The following is a 22,191-nucleotide window of genomic DNA, read 5'->3' on the forward strand; positions in this document are numbered from 1 at the left end:
ATTGTTCACTTGCTTTGTTTAGCGAAAGAATGAATAGCTGGTTGTGTTTGTCCCTGAGAGGAGGAAGGGAGAGGAGAAGAGACCCACTTCTCTGGACATGACTCACCCCCGATGAACTCTCCATTTGTGAGGAACTGATGTGAATCTAAAGCTGCTAGACAACAGAGGGGGGAAACAGTGGAGCCAGTGGGAGCTGTTGATAATAAAAGAAATCCCTTAGGGCTGGTAGATAGGAGACAAAAATAAGATTAGGTCCAATGTATAATTATTTAATAGCAAAATTGTAAGTTGTATCAAGAACAGAACTCTTTCAGTATTTCTCTGCCTAACCTTCATTGCAGTGTCAATGTGAAGAGGATAAACAGGTTTTTTATTCCATGTGCAACAACTTGGGCAATTTTTGAAGAGGAGCTAGATTAATTAACAGTTAATTAACAACTACAACAACATGTCAGGCCCAATTCAGCCAAAGTTAAGCATATCTTAGTCCAAAGGAAACTAGTGAGCTGCAACTTTTCCATTGAAATTGCTTGGGTAGATAGTATCCTAAGTGCATTTCTGTGTTCTTACTTACATATTTATGCTTTTTTTTTAAATGAATGAATAATGCACACATGGTTCATATACAACAGCAAGCCACTTTGGGATCCACACTTTCTGTCTCTCTTGTTGTTGTTGTTCCTTTTCCCAGTAATTCATTATTTCAAAAGGTATTTAGGTTTCCTGGAAGTTAGTTGGCTGGAAAAGTTCACATGCGTATCCATGACAACTCCCAGAATTCATGGTGACTGAATGATGGGAGAACAATGAATAGACTTGCCATGCAGAAGGAAAGAAGGAAGTCTGTCTAGAGGTGCAGAAGAAGAAAGGGGGCTTTCCTTTGTCATTTTCTTTTCTTATATAACGCTTCCATTAGACACGAATATGGTTTATCCTTAGGATAATTTGGAAGTAAAAACAACTAAATGTGGAGGACTAACACATTGCTTTTGGCACAAAGTTTAATGAATGAGAGTGGCCATCTTTTATGCTCCCAGGCATTTTTATTTTTGGCACCCAGATCCCCTGCTGCTGCTGCTGTTAAATTTTCTGTGACAATGGTGGGAAAAAAGGCTTTCCCTTTAAAACCAAGCACATGCTCCCCATGCGCCTTGTTTAAAAATGGAGTCATGCTCATGCAAATACAACACTGCTTCTAAACATGGCATGCGTTTGCTGTGCAACTTGTTTACAAGTGGAATTTTGTTCTCAGTTTCTACATGTCAACAAGTAGTATGAGGGATACCTATGCACTTTTTTGCTCTCACCATCATGGCATTGATAATATTGACCTTGGTAAGTTTGCAGGCTGCTCATGTAGCCTCTTGAAAGCTGTTTTCTCTTTCAGTGGAGCTTATCTGTTTTGTCTTCTTACTCCAAAGTCAAGGGAAGGTCCTCACATGGCTGAATGTCTCTTCATTTAAAACATCAAATCAAATCTTTCTGCATTAGGCATGAAGCTTCAAGACCAGCCTTCTTTCTGACACGTGTTCCTTGATTCGTGTTTGAACACTGTGTTTGGTGATCCCTATGTAGACTTGTCCTCACTGCACGGTATGTGGTAAATTTCTGCAGCTGTGAGAGGTTCTCCCCTGTCCTTAGCTGAGCGCAGTGTTTGCTGAATTTTCTTGGTCAATCTATCTACAGCTCATTTGGAGGTTGTGGTTCCTCATTAATTTCCCTGTTCTGTCTGTGACTCCTTTGATGTATGGTAAAAATAACTTCCATTTGTGTGGTTTTTTCTTCTTCACTTCTGTGGGTTTTTCTGGGTCTGGCAGCTCTTATGATGTCTGAGCCTGTAGAGCTCAGTTTAGGTGCTCCAGTTCCTCGCCCAGGAAGTGAGGTTCGCAGATCCTTTTTGTGCAATCTACCAGTGTTTTTACTGTGCTTCTTTTTTGTCCTGGTTGATGGTTGGAGTTCTTTTGTAGGTATCTGTTTGTGTGTGTAGGTGTTCTGTATACCGTGTGGCCCAATGTTGGTTCGGTTTGCGGGTGACCAGGATATCCAAGAATGGCAATGTCCCTTCCTTTTCTTCTTCCTTCATGAACGTTGCCTCACCACAAGCTACTTCCAGTGGGACAGTGGATCCTATGGGGCAGCCATAGGAGGTCCCCTGAGCCCCGTGATAGGAAGCTTTTACATGGAACACTTTGAAAAGCAAGCCCAACTCACTATGGAAAAGTGTGTGATGTCACCCACATGTGGCCAGAGTATTTGCTTGTGCAACAGTTTTATTGGCATGGGCAGGAATCCTGTATCCTTATACTTAACTAAGTAGTTAACTAAGTAGTTTTCTTGCTCACCCACTCACAAATCTGATGAAAAGATCATGCATTGATGCTCTTATCATTAGTAGAATGGTTCTCCTTCTCCCTATGCAGTTAATTCTCAGTAAAGTAGGTGTGTGTGTGTGAATTACAGTTGTGGCAATAGTATCAAAAGGAAAATAATCATTGTGAAATCGAAGGCTTTCAAGGCTGGCATCCATCTAAACTATGGATGTTGGCCATGAAACACTTCGATTTCACATTGGAAATCTCCACAGGGAGAAACGGTTCCAAAACACCCGGAGATTGGAAAAACTCTGGACCAGGAAAACACATCAACTCTGCTCACTAACCTTCCTGCTATATATACCCAACTCTCTTCCATGCCAGCATTCTCTGAAGATGCCAGCCACAGATGCAGGTGAAACGTCAGGAATAAATTCTTCCAGAACACAGCCTCATTGCCTGAAAAACCCATGAAAAACAATATATGCTGTGTTTGTCCTCAGTGTTAGCCCTTTTAGCTGGAGACCATTTTATGTATTACTTCAGTAAGCAAGTAGTTCATGTTGAAATAGGCTATAGGGTGCACGCTTAGACCTGCCCCTCTGTGCTTGACTACATTTTTGAAATGGGGCATCTCTTGCAGATGTTACCTTGCCCAGTTTAAAGCCCTGGTTATGCTCTAAAAGTTCTTTAGTGAGTAGGCAGCCTCCACAATTACTTGGTACTTTCCCTTCAGATGTTATGCCAACACTGACAACGTGGGCAGGTGGAGGAGCAGTGTGGCCTTGAGGTTGGACTAAAAGCATAGCTCAACTGCCTTTTTCACCATCATTAGTGACCATGTTGGCGAAGGGACTGTGGGAGCTGCAGTCCAAAAAATCAGGTTTCCATGCTCTGGGAAAAATACATCTTGGCTGGTTCACTCAACCAAGCAAGTGGGCTCACAAAAGCTGCAATAAACTGCTTCGTTTTTAAGGTGTTGTTTTTACTGCAGGAGGAGGTTAACACTGCTACCCTTCTGGAATTTGCATTTGCTTGACTAAAGTGTAGTTACAGGCAGCTGAGTAAGCATGTACTATCTGAATTGGTGTAATTGGCTACTTGTTAAACTGGGACGAACTATAGTATGATCATGCAAAGCCAGCAATATCCAATAAACATTAGAGTCCCTGTATGTTTAGCAGTTGTTGAAGATGGAGGTATTTTGGCAGGCTCTTGCTTTCAAGCTGTTCAGTACTGTGTCATGACCAAGTTACACCTGTCCCAATCCCTTTTTTGTGAGATTAAGGATATTGGGGCCCTAATGATGAAAGGTTGGCCAGTCCTGCTGTTGAAAGAGTCTGACTCATTACTGAATGACATGGTGTTTGAAACTATAGTTCCTTTGCCTCATAGGCAGGCAACTTTTTTCAGAGAGTCATATAATATGATCAAAAGAGCTAAAGCATGCATTGCATTCTTTTCTCAAATTTGCTTATTTGAGCTGTCAGCAAAATATATTAAGCCAGGGATCTATTTTTATGTGCACTGTTGATTTTAAAAAATGATAGTGTTTAGTTAAAAGTGGTAGAATATTGAAATAGTGTTAGGTTACTTTTGACTAAATTAGACAGTCAAACCTTATATTATTTGGAAGTGAATTTTAAATGTACTGTCAAGAGAGATATCATCAGTTATTGTATTTGACACTACTACAGGGACTGCTTTCACAGGGAACAGGTTAGGTGAGAACATGAAGGCCTCGTCAGTGACCTGGGACAGCCTTTGCTAGGTTGATGTCCTTCCTCCAAATGTGCTGGACTACAACATCCCATCATCACTAAAAGGGTCTCATGCTGATGGGATTTCTAGGCCAAACAGACTTTGGGAAGTTGCTTTTAGTCCAACCAAGTCACTCTTTGCTTGTCTGACATGTTGCTTGTCTGAGGACAAGATAATAGACCTCTATTCCATGTGCTCAAGCCAGCTGGACTGACCATAGAGTCTTGTTTCAGTGATAATGAAGAGGTATGGCCATGAAAACCCACTGGGTGACCCTGGCAAAGTCACACTCTCTCAGCCTTAGAGCTATTTGCCGCTTCTTTTTGGGCCAGCAAAAAGGCGGATTGGGGCTGCACTGTGCAATTGCTGTGGCCCCAATCTGGCTTTCTCAGGCTGCCCCATCTGTTTCACTCCAAATGCTTGGTTCTGACAATTGGGATTATTTTTTGATTTCGAGACACAAAACAAATGCTTGGACAGTTAAAACTACCACAAAAATGTGTTCAGTTTTAAACTGAAGGGGGAAATGAATCTTGCCACCTTCCTTTCTACTGATTCAGAACAAAGCTCATGTCAGGAGTTTTCAAAGAAGAAGAATACCTGGTAAAGGCGGTGAGTTGTATAGAGAAAATGAGTCAGCCTTTTTTATTGTAAAAAGGAAGTGTAGTAGGAGAGCAGTCTGCTTCTGAAGGAACTACATGTAAAGGTGCTCTCTCTCTCTCTCTCTCTCTCTCTCAACATTAATGTTTTGACACTTGACAGGGGATAGTCACAAACTTATAAGTGATAGTTGAACAGCCTTTTTGCTGTCAGTGTGTTTTTTCCTCCTGGCTAATCTTTTGTCATTATTGGGTTTAGGCCAGCTGAGAGTTTAGAAGCTACAGCTCACAGAATCCATCACTTAACATGTCCACTAGTCATGTTGGCTATGGGACACTTAAAGCTGTGGTCTGAAAGAGTAACTTTACCAAGTGATAGGCTAGATCAGCTTCCTGGAATAGCTTTTATTGATGGAGATATATTTAGATAGTTTTACACAGACAGCCCCTCCTACACTTTTCAGATGATCTGGGACATTGTTGGCCAAACACCATCAGAGTATGATTAAAAAAAGGTTATTAATGAGGAATAACACAGAGAGTAGGAGAGGCTGTAGCAGTTTGCTTTTTCTGAGCTTACAGGGAAGTGCAAGATTCCACCTTTTCTCTCCCTTCCTTTCCAGTTAACTGACTTAGAGCTCACTTTGCAGCAACTGAAGTAACCTGAAGACAAAAAGGAAAGTGGGAGGGAGGAGAAAGAAATGGGGACATTTTAAAAGCAGCTGAAAAAGTGGAATGACAGTGGGTTAATCAAAGGTTCTTGACAAATCTGAACAGTTGAAGGGCATGAGAAGGCAAGTTGATTTATGGTTGAAAACAAGGATATTTACAAAATGTGGTGAGCAACTATTGCGCAGTTAGTCTACCTCTGAAGGTTATACCATTGAAATAGAAAACACAAAAAGCAAACTAGGGACTAAATACTGTTAGAATGGCCAAGGAAACCCAGAGTCTTTATCTGCAGGGAGCTGAGATTGTAAACATTTTAACTTGAACATTTTGATGAACTCAGTGGGACACTGAAATAAATGTGTTTAGTGGATAAGTATGGAAGGGCATTTGGCTTTACTCTGATAATAGCCTTATTGAAGTAGATTAGATGAGATAGTAGGGCCTATTGATATCTGAGGGTATATGGTGGTCATAGATTGCTAAAACTAAGCAGGTTTTAACTTGGTGACAGCATAGGTGGAAAAGTACCTGTGAGTTACATGTAAGCTGCTATGAGTTTTTTACAGGATGACTGGGCATAAATGTAATAAATACATTGCATCAGTACATTGTGTCAGGAATTTTGAAACTTTACACAGCAGATATATGTGTTTGGCTGCCAAAATGGAAATAATGAGAGTAATGAAGGCTAGTGAAAGAAAAAAAAAAGATCATGGATTTTGGAAACAGCCTTCAGGTGGTTTACAGAAAGTTCAAAATACTTTTGCTTACTTACAAAAGGCTTATCAGGCCTGGTTATTTCATTTTGTGTGTGCATATGGATAGTTTTGAATAAAAAAATCTTCTTTTCTATGGTGTAGGAACCTATCCCCATTCTTTGCCTCTGCTTCAAAATTTTCTGTTAAAGCAATCATGTCTAAGAACACATCTACTTTGTTAAATGGGTTATTCCTTAATGAGATGTGGAGAGGGCAGTGTGATAGTTTGTGCAAACAGAATTTAATTTTGTTTCAAAGCAAGGATGCAAACAGCATTTTTTGCAAGTGGTAGAAGCTGTGCTGGCAGAATGTCATTTTAGGATAGACCTGAAGGATTTCTTTTGAGGAGGAGGTGAACAATCTAATACAGTAATGTGATTTGTACCATCTGCATTCTCTACTAGTCCATTCCCAAGGGATCTACACAATATGCGTGTTTTGAAAGAATGGATTAGCCTACAGATGAATGTGTGATGATAGTCATTTTCAATTCCTTGTCTCTTAGAATCCAGTGTAGCTTTCTACTTGCAGACTCTAATTAATTGTGGGTGGATAAACTTGTTTCTCTGTGCATTTTTGAGGTTTAACATACTCTTCTCACTTTGTAATTTTAATTCAGCACATTAGCTTAAAGATTAATGACCATATCCTAGATTTAATACTACTGTGACATGTTGAAAGAAAAGATACAAGAGAAGCTCCCTAAAATAATAATTTTTGTTGTTTTTGGAATCTGTTTTTGTTATGGTTTAAGCCATCCCTTGCTAATAAGAAAAGATAAACATGTGTCCAAATATGCATTTTAAGTAGCTTCAAATTCTCTTTACATTTCCCAGTGCAAAATCCCACTTTTGTTTGATCTGGATTCCAGTATTATCAAACTCTGTGACCCAGCTACAGTAAAAGACAAGGCTGAAATAATAAAGATTTAGGTCAGAACAACAACAAAACATGTGTACTTAAGAGCTTAATTAAGTCAGGACTATCAAAGCACATCAGCAATTTAACAGATTTGTAGATCAGGCCAAAGTGATATTTTCAGTGCCACTTGTTCCAATACAGATGTGCTTATTCAAGTTCAGATATGTGCACATTGCATTTGTGTGTGTATATATAGCACTCTTTCTTTGAATTTTTTAAAAAGTAGCAACTAAGAGCTGCTTACATGAGGCTTGAAGTCATGATCTTTGCTTTGATCAAGTTAGTTTTGTTTACACTTGCTTAATTTCAACAATACTGCTTCATTTGCAGTCCAATTCATTCCGCTGGCCAACTATATATTTTGTTTATTGATTTTTGTTCCCTCTTTTAGTCTACGTAAACCAGACTAAAAGGAAGCCAGGCAAAGGCAGAGATGCAGAAAAAAGAAGCATATAGAATCATAGAATTCTAGTGCAAGAATCCACCCCTAGAAATAACGTCTTTCATTTGCTAGTTGGCTTCTCAAGTTGTACTTGCCTTCATGTTGCTCGTACAAGCTTTATGTGACCAGATGCAACCAGTAAAGTAATTTGATCTGCCTCGGACAGAGTTAAAAGTTTGTCCACAGCATCACCTTAAAGAAAACATGGAAGCTATCATACTTTGGACCTATCATATGACATGACTCATTAGAAGAAGACAATAATGCCTGGCAGAGTGGGGGGGGGGGGGGGGGGAAGAAGGCAGTAAGAAAAGAAGTAAACTGTATTAAAGGTTTATATTGTTGTCAGGTACCTTTGAGTTGACTTCAATTCATGGTGACCCCATGAATGAGACACCTCAAAGCCTCTCTGTCCTCAACCACTCTGATTAAGTTCTGCAGGCTCAGGGCCATAGCCTCCTTTATTGAGTCTGTCCATCTGGTGTGAAATCAACCTCTCTTTCTACTGCCCTCCACCTTTCCTAGAATTATTGTCGTTTTTTAGTAAGTCCTGTTTTCTCAAGATGGTTCCAAAGTACGACGGCCTTAATTTGGTCTTCTTGGCTTCCAGGGCAAGTTCAGATTTGATCTGTTCTAAGATCTATTTGTTTGTCTTTTTTGGCTGTCCATGGTGGAATCATAAAATCATAGGGTTGGAAGAGCACTCTTCAACATCTCAAATAAATTGATTCTCTTTCTATTGGTTTTTCCCCCCCTGTCCACCTCTCACATCCATACTTGGTGATGAGAAATACAATGGCTTGGATGATCCTAAATTTGGTGTCCAGTTTTAATACTTTGCATTTGGAGATCTTGTCTAGTTTTTTCATAGCTCCCATTCCCATTCCCAGTTTTTTTCTGATTTCTTGACTGCAATCCCAGTTTTGATCAATGTTTGAGTCAAGGTATGGGAAAGCCCATTAGAGCCTGTGTGGCATAGTGGTTTGAGTGTTGGACTATGACTTTGGAGACCAAGGTTTGAATCTGCACTGAACCATGAAACCCACTGGATGACCTTTGGCAACTCATACTCCCTCAGCTTCAGAGAATAGCAGTGATAAACCCCTTCTGAAGCAACCTGCCCAAAAAACGCCTGTGGTAGGGTCACGATCAGTTGGAAATGACTTGAAGGCACACAACAGAAACAATGGGAAATCCTAAACTATTTCAATTCCTTTGTTGTCTAGATCAAATTTGTGTAATTCCTCTGTGATAATTATTTTTGTTTTCTTAATGTTCAACAGTAAGCCTGCCATGGCACTTTCCTCTCTGCTTGTCTTTAGTAATTGTTTCAAGTCTTTGATGGTTTTTGGTGGATGGACTCAATCAAGGAAGTCTCCATGATCTTAATAACACAATGTCTAGCAACCACACTGCAAAAATAACCTAGTTTGACACCACTTTAACTGCCATGCGTCAATGCCATGGAAATCTGCGGAATGTAACTTGTTGTGGCACCAGAGCTCTGACAGAGAAGGCTAAATGTCTCACAAAACTACAATTCCCATAATTTCATAGCAATGAGACATTGCAGTTAAAGTTAAATAATCAAATTGGATTATTTCTACAGTGTGGATGCAGCCTTGGAGGTCTCTTCTTCATGGGGTTGCCAGTTTGTGGCCCCTTGAAGTGGCTGCTCTAGTTCCCCCAAAGTCACCCAACCCTTTAAAAAAATTATGCCAATTTACAGATTGTTTCCCCCCCAAACCTCATGAAATGAGCTCACAACCAGCTGCTCCCCCATCTCTCAGCACCCCATAAACCACTCTGTCCAAAAGATAGCCGAAATGACACCTGGAAGTTAAGAGACATCACTTCCAGCATGGCAAAACCCAACAACGTGGCTTACTGGGGGTGTGGAGCACAAGTGGAAACCTACCCCCTAATCCCTATGCAGTTGTTCACAGGCCTCCTGTACAACATGGAGCCAGAGTGGGAGGCGTGGTGGTGTAATCAAAGTGGGTTCCCCACGCCCACAGCAGTGGATCCACTGGTTTCACCATTGAATCTAACAGCATATGGAGGACCATGTGATTCCTGCCCCTCTGGTATGGCAAATTGGAGTTACTTGTGGAAAACAGAGGCAACTGACAAATTAGCTGTTACAGTGAATAATAACAAGAAACATACCTGTAGAACCATATGTACTTCTTTATAAAGGACAAGTGTTTAAAACAAAGGTACCCCCAGATAAGCATGTGAATCTTCTATAAAGTATGATGGTACTTGCACTTTGTTTTAAGCAACTTTGCCTTGTAGTCTTCTGTAATCAGTGGAATTGCTTATGTCTCCCAGAAGTGCCAAATCAGAGATGATAAGGAGGACAAGACTTCTAGTAATCTCATCTTACTTTGCAAACTCCTAGTGAACTTAGATTGAACTGTAGTACTGGTACAATTTCTAAATCGCATTCAAGGAAGTTTCAAAACACATCACATTCAGTACTTGGATAAGGATATCAATATCTTCCATCCATGTGGGTGTGCTCTGTTCCCTTTGCTTTGATGTCCATCATGAGTCTGCAGTCCACCTACATACTTTGTGAATATATCCACATGTTTTAATAAGGACATGTATCCATTGACAGAATCTATTGATCTATTATTTTTTCCTCTTTACTTTATAATATTCTGAGGCAAACAGGAAAAGCCTTTTTAATTATTTAATTCATGATTTATTTTAATAAAAATATGTGAAAAAAGAAAGAAAATAGAAAAAGCCTATTATTTTTATTGCACCAAAATCTATAAAGACTTATTCTTTTGTGTCTGTCTGTCTCTTTCATGATACGGTTGGTGCTCAAACACAAAATTTGAATCATTCTGGAAAAATAAAATGGTGGTCACCAGGAGACAGCAGCAGAAACCTACTCTGTTGCCACTGGGGAAAACAAATGCCTCACAACCTTGAAAGGCTGATAAATGGGTAGAGAGGGGTCATAAAGTGAAACCCACTTCTATCCATGACTACATTGATGATGATGATGATGATTGATTATCAATTATCATCATCATGACTATCCATGATTACATTGTTTTTCTAAGAAATGTCACTTAAGCCCATCGATTTTTCATTTATGGACAGCCATACTTGGAAGATGGGAACTTGTCAAAAATAGGAAACCTATACACGTTCTGTATTTAGTATGATGTGAAGTAGTGCAAGGTGGTGCTTCCCTCCTCTGTCCTATTCTGAGTAGAAATAAGGGTTGCTTTTCTTTGTAAGTATATGAAGAATATATGGTCATGTCTTCTTAGCAGATATGGATATTTTAGGCAACATCTACACATCATCATGTTGCCAGATAACCAAGAAGCAGGGTTAGGTGAACTCTGCCTGCCTTTCTTTTGTGACTTTTAGTAGCTTGGCATGCAGAAATCAGAAAATAACCTTTTTTTAACAGATCTAACGATTTTTTCTATTTGCTGCTGCTGCTGCCCAAGGCACAGCTATAGGGCCCAGTTCAAAAGCTGGCACTTGTAATGGTCCATAGTATGATTTTTAAAAAAATTTTGGTCATGTAAGGAGCTTACCAATGAGACCTGCACAGAGGAAAGTGACCTTATGCTACATGGTTCCCAGAAGAGCTTGCATCCATATAGTTGATTGTGCTTCAGCAACTATGTAGCTTTCAGAGCGTCTTTTCATTTCTCTCTGTAGTAAAAGCCCTCCAGCAGCTCAAACATCCTTTGAAGTTGTTTGGCTGAACTGGCACTGGCAGGGGAAGGAGGAAAGGATATGTCCTAATAAATGCATTTACCCCCAGCAGTTGTTCTTCTCTGAATTGAATACTACATCCTTTAAGTCATTTCAAGGTCTCACAGCTGTTTAGGAGAGGGTAGCTTCTGTAAGTTCTTGGATTCAGCCAAAAACAAAAACAGTATTTGTAGACTTCTGGTTACTTGTATTAGCAAGCAGGTGCTCAGTGTTGTTGTTTTGGGATGTTGCATTAGGAAATTCCACTGCAAAAAAAAAAAAAAAAAAAAAGCTAATTCCATTTGTATCTCCTACAGTGGTTATATAGGACAAAACTGATGCAGATGTTTATTCTTTTGATGGAATAATATACAGGGTGCCCTTCCCTTACGCAGGGGATCTGTTCCAACCCCCCCATATAAGGGAAATTCCGCGGATGCTCAAGCCCCATTTAAAACAATGGGATTCGTGCCTGCAGTGCGGCATTGCCTTTTATAGAGAGTGACTTTCAGCATAAACTGAAAGCTGCGTAAAGCACGCCCGCGTATGACGCAGACACACTATATAAAGAGTCAAATCCACTGTTAGTACCAACTAAAGTAGAGTCACTGAAAAGAATGGAACTTGGTCACATCTTACAATGAGTGCACCCTCATCAGTGCTATCATTCTATTTAGTCAGGTATCAGCAACTGTCTTTAGGGTGTGTAGTAACTATGGCTGTTAACTTGCAGCATGGTCTTTCATTCATAGAAGACATATCAGTCCAATGGAGATTTCTGCTTGCAGAAGGGGGATATCCAATTTTTACCAATCTCCCATTCCTGAGCAGACCCAATTCCATCAATACAGTGCTCTGGAAGGTCCCACCAGAGCCCTCATCCTTCTTTTGCTGGCTGCATCATCCCATATGGGAATTCAAGCTCTATGTCATAAAGATCTAATCAATAAAGATCTAAGCCATAAATAATGCTACTGTGAATAATGTACTAGCATATCCTTGGCTGAATTTGTATCAACAGGTTTGTTTGTCCTTGAAACAGGTTTTCCAGTTATTTCCTTTCTCTAGAGATTTGTTTGCTTGTAGGCATTTAGAAACATGCAAGCTATGCCCAAACAATTTTAAACCCCTTTCCCCTCTGCAGCAGTGAATATTTTAAAGTATTACCTTTTGATGAGCTTCAACTGGTGATCTTTAAAACTGAGGATTGCTTATGTAATATCAGTCCTATCTGACAATTTAGTTATATTTAATGATTTCTGGTTGATGGATGTCCTGTGCAAGAACATGGGCCTTAAACAACAATTAGAAAGATAAATGCCACTTCTAATTGCAACCTCCCATCCCCAAATCTCTCTAAACATTTTCACGTGTGTCTTTTGAGTCTGCAGACCTGGGTTTCACAACACAGATTGACCTAATCCAACAAGACATTATCCTAGTAAAACAGTCCACAGTGGATGAAGCTACAACCTATACCTGTGGGACAGTACCCATTGAAAGGCTTGCTGGAGCTTTTCAGCTAGTTCTGCAAATTCCAGCAAATTTAATAAATCACCATCAGAGTGGCTATAAAATGTAGTGACCTTCCAGGGGTCATTTCTCCCCCAAACAATTTTTTTACCCCCGCACCCTCCTAGTGGATATTTGAGGGCAAAAATAATTTATTTGGGGGGAGGGTTGACATGGGGGGGTTAACTCAAAGGCTGTACTTTACTCGCTCCTGCTCTAGCGGGTGAGTGTGTCATTTTAGTTCATTTAATATCAGATTTACCAAATTTTGTAAAATATTATAGTGACATACTGTGAAAGCAACAGATGACACCATCCCCTGAGGATGAGTGATAATTTTATCAGAATTTTACCAAAATTTGCGAAGAAAAATTTAAAATGGAGGGAAATGAAACTGACAGATTTGGTGATTTCTAAAGATGGCAGCCAGGAATTTTATTTGTGGTGGCCTTTTTTGGACTTCTCTTGGCCTTCAGTCTGGCAGATATCAAGTCTTAATGTTGGGTTATGTTGCTGCTTCTTTTTGTCTTTTCCTTGCTCTTTCTCTAATGTAGGCTCACAGAGCAATCTAAATGGGATCTATTAATTTCCTCTATCTTGATCATAGAAGGTAATTTATACTGTTTCCTAACTTCTGTCATGTTCAACTTTTGTTTCCTAGAGTTAAGGATGATTGCAGCTGGGAAGTTTGCAAGTCTCCCAAGGAATATGCAGATGAGCCATGAATTCTCCTTGGCCTCTTCTATGGACCTTTTGACCAGCAAACCATCTCTGGTGGCTGATCATCGCTCAGGTATATGTCAAGATATTTCTATCCATGGCACCCTCCCAAGGAAGAAAAGAGGAACTGTTCCTGTTGGATCTTCTGAACCCTTTCACCATATGGGAACTTTGCCATACTGCAAAGCACATCAACCTCAAGGACCTTTAATTCAAGATATCATAGAGGAGTATCCCCAGAAAAGCAAGAAGAAGGACAGCTTCTTTCGCAGGTAAATCCTTTAAAATTTAAACCTGCCTAAGTTTATTTCCAGCAAAGCTCAAGAGAAACTGCACATTTATCTTTAATTGCAAAAACAAAGAAGCAGTCTGATATCCACTTCACTAGTGGATAAAAGAAGTAAGACCCATTCATGTCAATGAAGCTTACATCTGAGTAATTCTACTTAGGTTTATGCTGTTAAATATACCATCATCCCGTCTCTCTTTTTCTGTTCCTTATTTTTACCTCTGTGATATAAATGATATGAAAATTCAGGCATTTTCGTTTGTGTGTGATTTTTTTTTTACGTCTATTCAGATTTCATTTTTTTATCTGAAATTCTAGCTTTTGTCTAGGTGCTCTGTGTTCACTTGTTAACTGCTTCTTTTCTTTTCTTTTCTTTTCTTCTCTTTGTGTGTTTTCACATATGTAGAAATGTCCACCATAAATGGATAAATATGCTTTTGTGTTATAGCATCCTTTTCTAGTTCAGTGTCCTCCCAATGTACTGGACTGTAGCTTTCATCATCCACAACCAGGGGCTGTAAACTAAAATGTGGAGGTCACTAATTAGAGAAAATTGTCTTGCAGGTCTTTAACTTGTTTGCTTTTTTACAATATAGTCGGCCCTTAGTATCTGTGGGGGTTTAGTTCTGGACTTAAAAAACCACGGGGCTGCAAGTCCCATGGCTCTCAATGGCGGTGTGTGCACACATGGCCACTCTGCCTCAGCCGCATACACACATACCTATTAGGGGCAATGTGGCTTGCCCTCCACATATACTTAAATCCATGGATAGCAAGCCTATGATTGCGGCAGGTGGGCTGTACTCACTTTTTCAGTATATATGTTGCCTTTAAAAAAAGAGTACTGGGCTGAGTAGGTAATTGGCACTTAAAGCAAACTTTGCACTTAAATTCCATCACTGCCTTCAAGAAACATGAATGTATGTGCAAGCCCTGTTTGGAACAAAGACAACAGACATGTTTGTCTTTCACAATACAAACAAAAATAGCAATGCATTTTTGTCAATTTTGGCCTTCATTTGGCTCAGCCTTCATGTCTATCTATCTCTATCATCACAATTTGAATCTTGACACATTGAATGTTCTGTCTTATTGCAGACCCTAGGTTGTGCTTGCTTTCTTTTGTGAAAGTGAAGCTATGCTTTGGCATAAAAATAAGGGGAGCAAAACAATTTACTCCAGATAATTTGCATCAACATATTACATGCCATTTTATTTGAATTAACTTTGTACAAAAACTGAGAGGCAAGGGCATGGTCCATGCAACTTTCTCATGGTTTCACTGAGATTGCTCTCTTCCCTCCCACACACCATCACAAGCAAACCCCTGGCATAGCTGGCATGAAGGTGGGGGTGAGGGAAACTGTTGCTATGTGAGAGCTGCCATCCTGCTGTGATTGGTGGGAGAAGCTGCCACTTTTCTTCTGCAGAAGCAAAGATATTCTGGAGTTGGGAATCTTGGCTGGCAGAAGTTCACAGCATGTGACTTGGATGAGCAGTCTCTCCATATCAAAAATTTGCAGAGGACTGAGAAGTCTATGGGTGTCAGCATAGTCCTGCACAGTGGAGTACGGACATGGTAGAGGAAAAGGGATGGAATTTACTGGTGTGTGCCATGTGTATGCTGTAGGTCCTTTATAGAGAAGAAAACAATTAGATTAAATTGTAAATCCTATTTGATGTTGGTTTTTGCAGAATTTATGTGGTATGTCTGTTTTGTTATTTTTTCATTTATTTTCTTTACCATATATTCGCTGTCTTGCCGTTTGTGCCCCTCAGTCTTCCACAGCTGGCAAGCCGGGAGGGACATAATGGTGCATGTGGTTGAGAAGCGCGTGCAGCACTACGTGCGAAAACACACATCCATTGTAATCAATCCAATATTGGTGATTTTCTTATTTCATGGGGGGAGGGTCCAGAATCGATCCCCCATGAATCGTAAGGGACAACTGTATACTCAGCTATAAGTTGACCTCATGTATAAGTCGAGAGCAGGTTTTGGGGTCAAATTAAAGAATTTTGATATGACCTGTGGCTAAGTTGAAGGTAAAACTTAGGGGCATGGAACAAAGGATCTAAAGGATGTAACAAAGGAAAACTATGTCAAAGAACTTAAAAAATTCCAGCAGGCATAACTGTTTGTGCTCATCCTAAAGGTCTGAGCGAATAGAGAGGGGTCAGTGCTTCCAGTGCAGATTACATTCTTGGCTTTCACCAGGGGATGGTTCCTTTTTAAATAAGACTGAAAGTACAGCACTTACATTGACCCATGGTTCAGGTTTTTGGGGTCAATTTTTTAACCTAAATTTCTAGACTTATACATGAATATATACAGTATATCTCATCTTTCCTCAAGGTAAGACTACACAATTGTCCTCCTATCCATTTTCATCCTCACAATGACTGTGGGAGGTACATCAGACTTCATGTGTTTGCATTGAATGAGAGCACATTATTTTGAAATCTAATTCTTACTGAATTTTTTTTGTACCCAGTTTCATTTGCAAGGGGTCTCCATGATTGGAGGAACATTCATATCAAATAATAATAATAATAATAATAATAATAATAAATCCTCATATGTAGAAAGTTGATGGGGAGGACGTTACTTTGTAAAATCTGACTTTCTTTGTGGAGTGATGTTTTGATTGTGGGGCTGGAATTAATCAGTGATACAATTTCCACTGTCAGGAACAGAGGCAAAGATGCAGAGAGCAGAAAATCACTGTAAAAGAAGTTTCTGATTTCATAGGTAATTACATAAGTTCCAACTGATGCATTTTAATTAGAAAATACACATGGAGTTTACCAAACAGGCAATTTAAAATATAGTATTTTCCACTTGGAAAATAAATAACAGTGACTGGGACTTAACTATGCTTCAAACAAGTAAGCCTCATATAATATTCTGAATTATAAAGTGTAATATGCAGTTATTTCTCTCCAAACTTGTGGAGAAACTCTTCCCTTGAAATTACTTCTAATATTTTCAAAAGCCAAGATTACTAAATTTTATTTTCTCGAATGAAGTACTGAATACCTGTATGGTGTCAGTACATGTACCAAAGTTGAAAATTAGATGCACTAAAGATGACCCCTGCTACATATAAACTGCACATGTATAGAAAGGCCTCCTTGTACATTTACAATGTTTTGGTAAATTCATAAAGTGTTACCCTTGGGGATTTGCAGGATTCTGCCATATCCTTTTCTTTTGATGCCTAAAATACTCAACCAGAGTTTTAAGCTACTGTTGTGCTAAAAATTTTGGGACTGAAGAAAAATGTCATGGGAGACAGAATTCATAATGGGTGGGCAATGCCCTCACTTCCCCTCATGCCAACACTACAGGCACATCCATGCCAGCTGCTTAATCCAGGGCTTAGACTGGCCCTGAACCAACCATGGTGATGACCACATACACTAGGCCAAAACTGATGTGATGCTGTTGTGCACATTAGCCATTCGTGCTGACACATCGGCCCCACTGTTGCTGCTACAGCTACTGCTACATGGGGCTCCTGCCTGTTGTGAAGCTGTTTTTGGGGGGTGGGGGGTGGTTTGGAGCCATTGCCACCACTTCTTTGTGGCAGGAGCTCTGTGTAAAGCCAGCCTGGCATGCTGCTGCTTCTGCTGAAGACAGAAACAAGTGCTCAGACTATTTGTTGATTACATGTCTAGGAGTGGCGGTTTCTGTCTTCAGGCTTTACAGTAGTCATTTGGGCTTTACATGGGAGCTCCTGTCCATGAAGAAGCAGTGGCAGCAGTTGTGAAAACAAGCCATCCTCTTTCCCTGCACTTTTCAGTGTGGAGAAGGGATGTGTATGTAGGTCTGGGCATGTGGACAGTGGATCGGGCTGAATTGGACCCAGTTCAGGTGTCCACATACGAAAAGAACCTGAGACAACTCCAGGGCTTTTGAGAAACACTGGGCTTTCTCCCAACTTTACTTAGTTTGGAGCAAAGATGGGTTAAGGGCCAAAAACCATGGTATCTCCCTGAAAGTAGCTGTATGCCATGAGGACTGGCAGCACTGGCTTCAGGTTGAGTTCAACATTTTCCCCTGATGTAGACAAGCCCTACACTGCTACACTACCATTTTGAAGTGGTATAGTCCAGGTACAGATTGAGGACTACCTTGCTGAGAACTAGGCCTTAAACTAAGCATTAGTATAGCATTTAGAACAAGTGGTGATTAAACCCATATTCAGTCAGCTATTGCCTCCCCAGAGGGAGGTGGTAGATCAGGGGTAGGCAACCTTTTTGAGCCGGGGGCCGGGTTGCTGTCCCTCAGACAACTGGGGGGCCGAAGCCAAAAAATAAATAATTTTAAAATTTTTTAAAAATTAAATAAATAAATAAACCAGGACAAATGTAGGACATTTTTCAAATGGTGGACACTTTTTTTAAAAAAAGTGGAGGACACATGAAAAAAATTGCCGATTTTTAAAAAAATGTTAAGATAAATGCATGTTTCTGAGGTGTCTATAGACAATTGCCCCCCTTGCCCCTGCGCGCAAGAGGCCAAAGTCCCCAGCGGCAATCAGCGGCAGGACTGGGCTGGGGCCGGTCCCAAGGCCTCGCCAGGCCACATCCGGCCCGCGGGCCGCAGGTTGCCTACCCCTGTGGTAGATGATATAAACATTCCTGGTTATCAGAAAGTCCCAGAATTCTGATTTTGCAACCCCTGTTTCACTGTTACACTGATTTCGATCAACAACCACTGATTTTGGGGACTAAGTAATTATTTGTTCTCAATCTAAAAATCTTTGATTTGTTCATCTTGGGGATTTAGATTGTTGACAGTATATGTGTGTTCAGCGTGGAATTTAATATCTGACTTTTCCTAAAATCTTGAAACAAACCACTGCTATTTAAGTCATTTTAGCCACAAAGTGTTTTAATGTCAAAAAGAAGAGTAAGCAATGCATTATGTGGTGATATCATTTACTACTGGCCCACAGCTATTGAATCACAAAGGGAGGCAGTGGAATCCTTAGCTCTAGAAACACTTAAAAAGAAGCTGCACATAATCATCTCTCAGGGTGGTTCACGTTAATCCCATTTCCATGCAAGCCACAGATGATTAATGCTGCCTTGGGAAAAGAGAAAGAAGGGTGTGTGGGAAAAGGATGACTTCTTGAGACCCTTCTGAACAATACTTCTGTGAAATTGTTTCGGTGCTTTTCAAAATCCTTTGCACTAAATGAACACTGCAAAGAAGAATGAAAGGGTTGTTATTGTAAATGAGGTGTGCTGTTCCTTCCTAAGTGATAAAATCTGACTTTGGAAAGGGCTGGAACAGTCTTCCTCAACTTGGTGCCCTTCAGCATGTAAGCGACTATAATTCCAGTTGTCTGTAATGAACATAGGCCATGATGGTTTGTGGTGATGGGAGATGCAGTCTGTGGATCCTTGACAAAATTCATAATATTACAGTGGCTGCATAAAACTGGTTACTGTTAACATTTCTGTCTGAATGTTGATAATTTTAGGCACATATGGAAATGTTCCAAAGCTCCAAGATACTCTAGTCACTCTGAATCCTCTGAATCTAGTGTATGTTGATACTTGCCTAAATGTGATTACCAGGATTCAGAGGTCTATGCAGAAAACAGAAGCCAAGAGCAGAGAAAGGAAAGCATATAGTATATAATCTGTTTTTGGACCTTCACAAAATTCATTTTATGTTTTTGGCATTCACATGCAAATGTTGAATATTCAAAGCTTAACTACCTATGACATTTATTATTATTATTATATGAGGGCTGTGCACTAGGGTTGGTGTCACCTGGTACAGTCATTCATGGCGTCACCCCGTAACCCTCCCTCCCATTGATCTCCTCCCATCCCACACATCCTTAGTAATGCCTTTTGTGCTAATGTTACTCATAAATCATAATTCCCATATATGACTGAACATAAAGCAACTAGCAAAATTTAAAGTATACCTTTAAATTACAATATCATACACCTAGCCTAAATGTATTTAGTTGGCATAAACATTTTCAGAGGATTAACAAACAGAAGGGCACCTACTGTACAAACAACACTTTTCCCTCTGTAGGTTAATGGAACATATGGTGGAAGTCAGACTTCAGAACATAGTTTGCATGTCAGCCATAATTCACTAAAAACCTAAAATTTTGGAAAGGTGTGTCTATCCCTGGGAGAAATCAGAGGAAATCAGTGTCTGTACATCTCCTCTGAAGGTAGGGAAATCCAGAGCAAGGCCTCTCTGAAAGGTCTTATTAACCAAGTGGGTTTTTATGGAAACAGGCAGCCTCTCACATCGTTTTAGGGATCTTATCAGAGGGACACTGCTTGTCTGAGCTGGTTTATGAGCCTAAGACCTTGTCTAACTTGGCTTTTTATTTGGTACTGCAAGCAGGCTGAGATACTATCAGAAGAAGAATGCTCTCTTTGCTTTCTCACAGGTCCTACTTTGCCTAAGGAATTTACTGTGGTAGGAATCATGTGGCCCTCCAGATGTTGTTGGACTGCAGCTCTCAATATTTCTTGCTATTTTTTTGGAATTGCATTTGAGCAGCATCTGGAACACCACACAATTCCACCCTTGCTGTTTTGGTATAATTGTGTAAAGAATGAACATGGTGTCCCCAAGAAAACAGAAATATGGGCTGGTAGCTGTACTATTTATGATGGATTCAGAAACTGATATTTCCTGTACCCGCATCTGCTAATAGAAATTGGGAAGAAGACTGACACACAAACTTTTCCCAGGGGCCAAGTGTGTTTAGTTGGCTTGGTACAATCTTTGCAAAACTGAGTTCCTGAGCACACAATTGGGAGAATTACACTTGCCTACTGGGATCTGATTAAGAGGAAGCCAGATCAGAGCAGTGGCTCAAACAGAGACACAGTAGAAAGTCTTCCATCCAAAGTGCTGAACCTCATCCCCTTTATAGTTCAGATAAAAACCCAGAGAAAATGCACTGCCTCATTGACTTGACAAGCTACCACTGTATGTCATACAGTATAATTCACAAGCTCCCATTAGCCCTAAAAGACCAGCCTGCTGTGTGTCTTCTGTATCTCTGTTGGAGTCACTGTCCTGATTTCCTGTTCATCAGGCATCATTAGGTGTCTGTTATAGTTCTTACATGAGTCTGACTTATTAGGCCATTCAGTTGCCTCCTGATGCAACAGAAGAGGGTCCCTGTGGAATCCTTGGGTGCTATAGACTCAGTGCTGGTGGGCTTATGCAAGGTGCCCCCAGTAGATACATCTCTACACCACTGTTGCCGTTGCCCAGTCACTAGCTCTTCTCTCTGTGGCCTGGTCTGATGGCCCAGTCAGAAGGAAAAGGCATAGTGAGGAAGGCTCCTAATATACAGTATTTGGAAAGGGCAACTGAACAAGTAACAAGAGCAAAGAAGTTGTTGTCTAGAATGTGCTGCTCAGCCCATATCCATTGATCCCAGCTCCTGATGCAGATTCTGTTCAGGCTTCCCTCCTTCCAAGAAATACATATGAAGATGTATGTACTATGAAGATGTTTATGCCAACTAAATACATTTAGGCTATGTGTAGTCTTAGCAACTACACATTTCTGTCTTTATTAAATAAATAGATACATAATATTGCAAGGAAGATTCCCTATGAGCTTGTGCATAGTGCTATCCCTTAGCCAATCAGTAAAGTCAAACTGTTCCTAAAAGTTAAGGTACGGAGCATGCATTAGGGCAAATTACATGATTACCTATTACAATAAAAATGTCTTTGAAACTATTTACAACTCATGGTTGTGGTAAATTATATCCTGCTGTCCCAGTTCCATCTCTTTGATGAACAGTTGGGCTGTAACTCCCCTAAACCCTGAAAGCACTGACTGTGTTGCTGGGGTTTATAGGAGTTATAGTCCAAAACATCTGAATGACACCATTCAAAGACATAGCTGTGTTAGTCTGGAAAATCAGTATGCAAAGGGATCTTGCAGTACCTTTGAGACTAACTGAAAGGTAGACATTGGTAGCATGAGCTTTTGAAGACTTGTGTTTACTTCTTCAGATTAATGCCACCAGGTTGCCTAACCATTACATTCTCTTCCTCTTTGCATTCAGCATCTATGCAGGCAAAACAGTCTTGTAACATGTTGTATAAAAACGACACTATGCCTTCCTTGACTAATGGATAGACTGGGCTGATTCTGACTTTCTTTCTGATATGTATACCTGACATATGTACACATAATATAAGTAGTATAGCCATGTATGTATTTTAACAGTTGCTTATATAAGAATATAGCTGAACTGGAGGCAAAAAAACCCTTTCCTGATTGCCACTCTTAATATATTTTAGAGAGAAAACCACTGAAGAGTAAATTTGTATGTCTGATGCATCATTAGTGTATTCATATTCCAGCATCTATCCTTTGATGTAAAATATACAGTCAAACCTCAGGGATGATTTAATGTTGGCAAATCTAATAACATGCAGTCTATATATT

At 40.0% G+C, this 22,191-nt stretch overlaps 1 protein-coding gene across 5 annotated transcripts in view; it reads left to right on the forward strand.

Moving 5' to 3' along the window:
- BCAR3 (BCAR3 adaptor protein, NSP family member) overlaps positions 1-22,191 on the forward strand; it is a 143,212-nt gene that overhangs the window by 31,174 nt on the left and 89,847 nt on the right. For all 5 annotated transcript variants that reach the window (XM_089515717.1, XM_089515722.1, XM_089515718.1 and 2 more), the window contains one exon: positions 13,374-13,704. In XM_089515717.1, coding sequence (XP_089371843.1) covers positions 13,374-13,704 — 331 coding nt within the window. The remainder of the gene's footprint in view (positions 1-13,373; positions 13,705-22,191) is intronic.

Source organism: Sceloporus occidentalis, unplaced genomic scaffold (genome assembly GCF_023333645.1).
Source record: "Sceloporus occidentalis isolate IW3139 unplaced genomic scaffold, rSceOcc1.0.p SCAF_3, whole genome shotgun sequence".
In the NCBI taxonomy this organism is placed as follows: domain Eukaryota; kingdom Metazoa; phylum Chordata; class Lepidosauria; order Squamata; family Phrynosomatidae; genus Sceloporus; species Sceloporus occidentalis.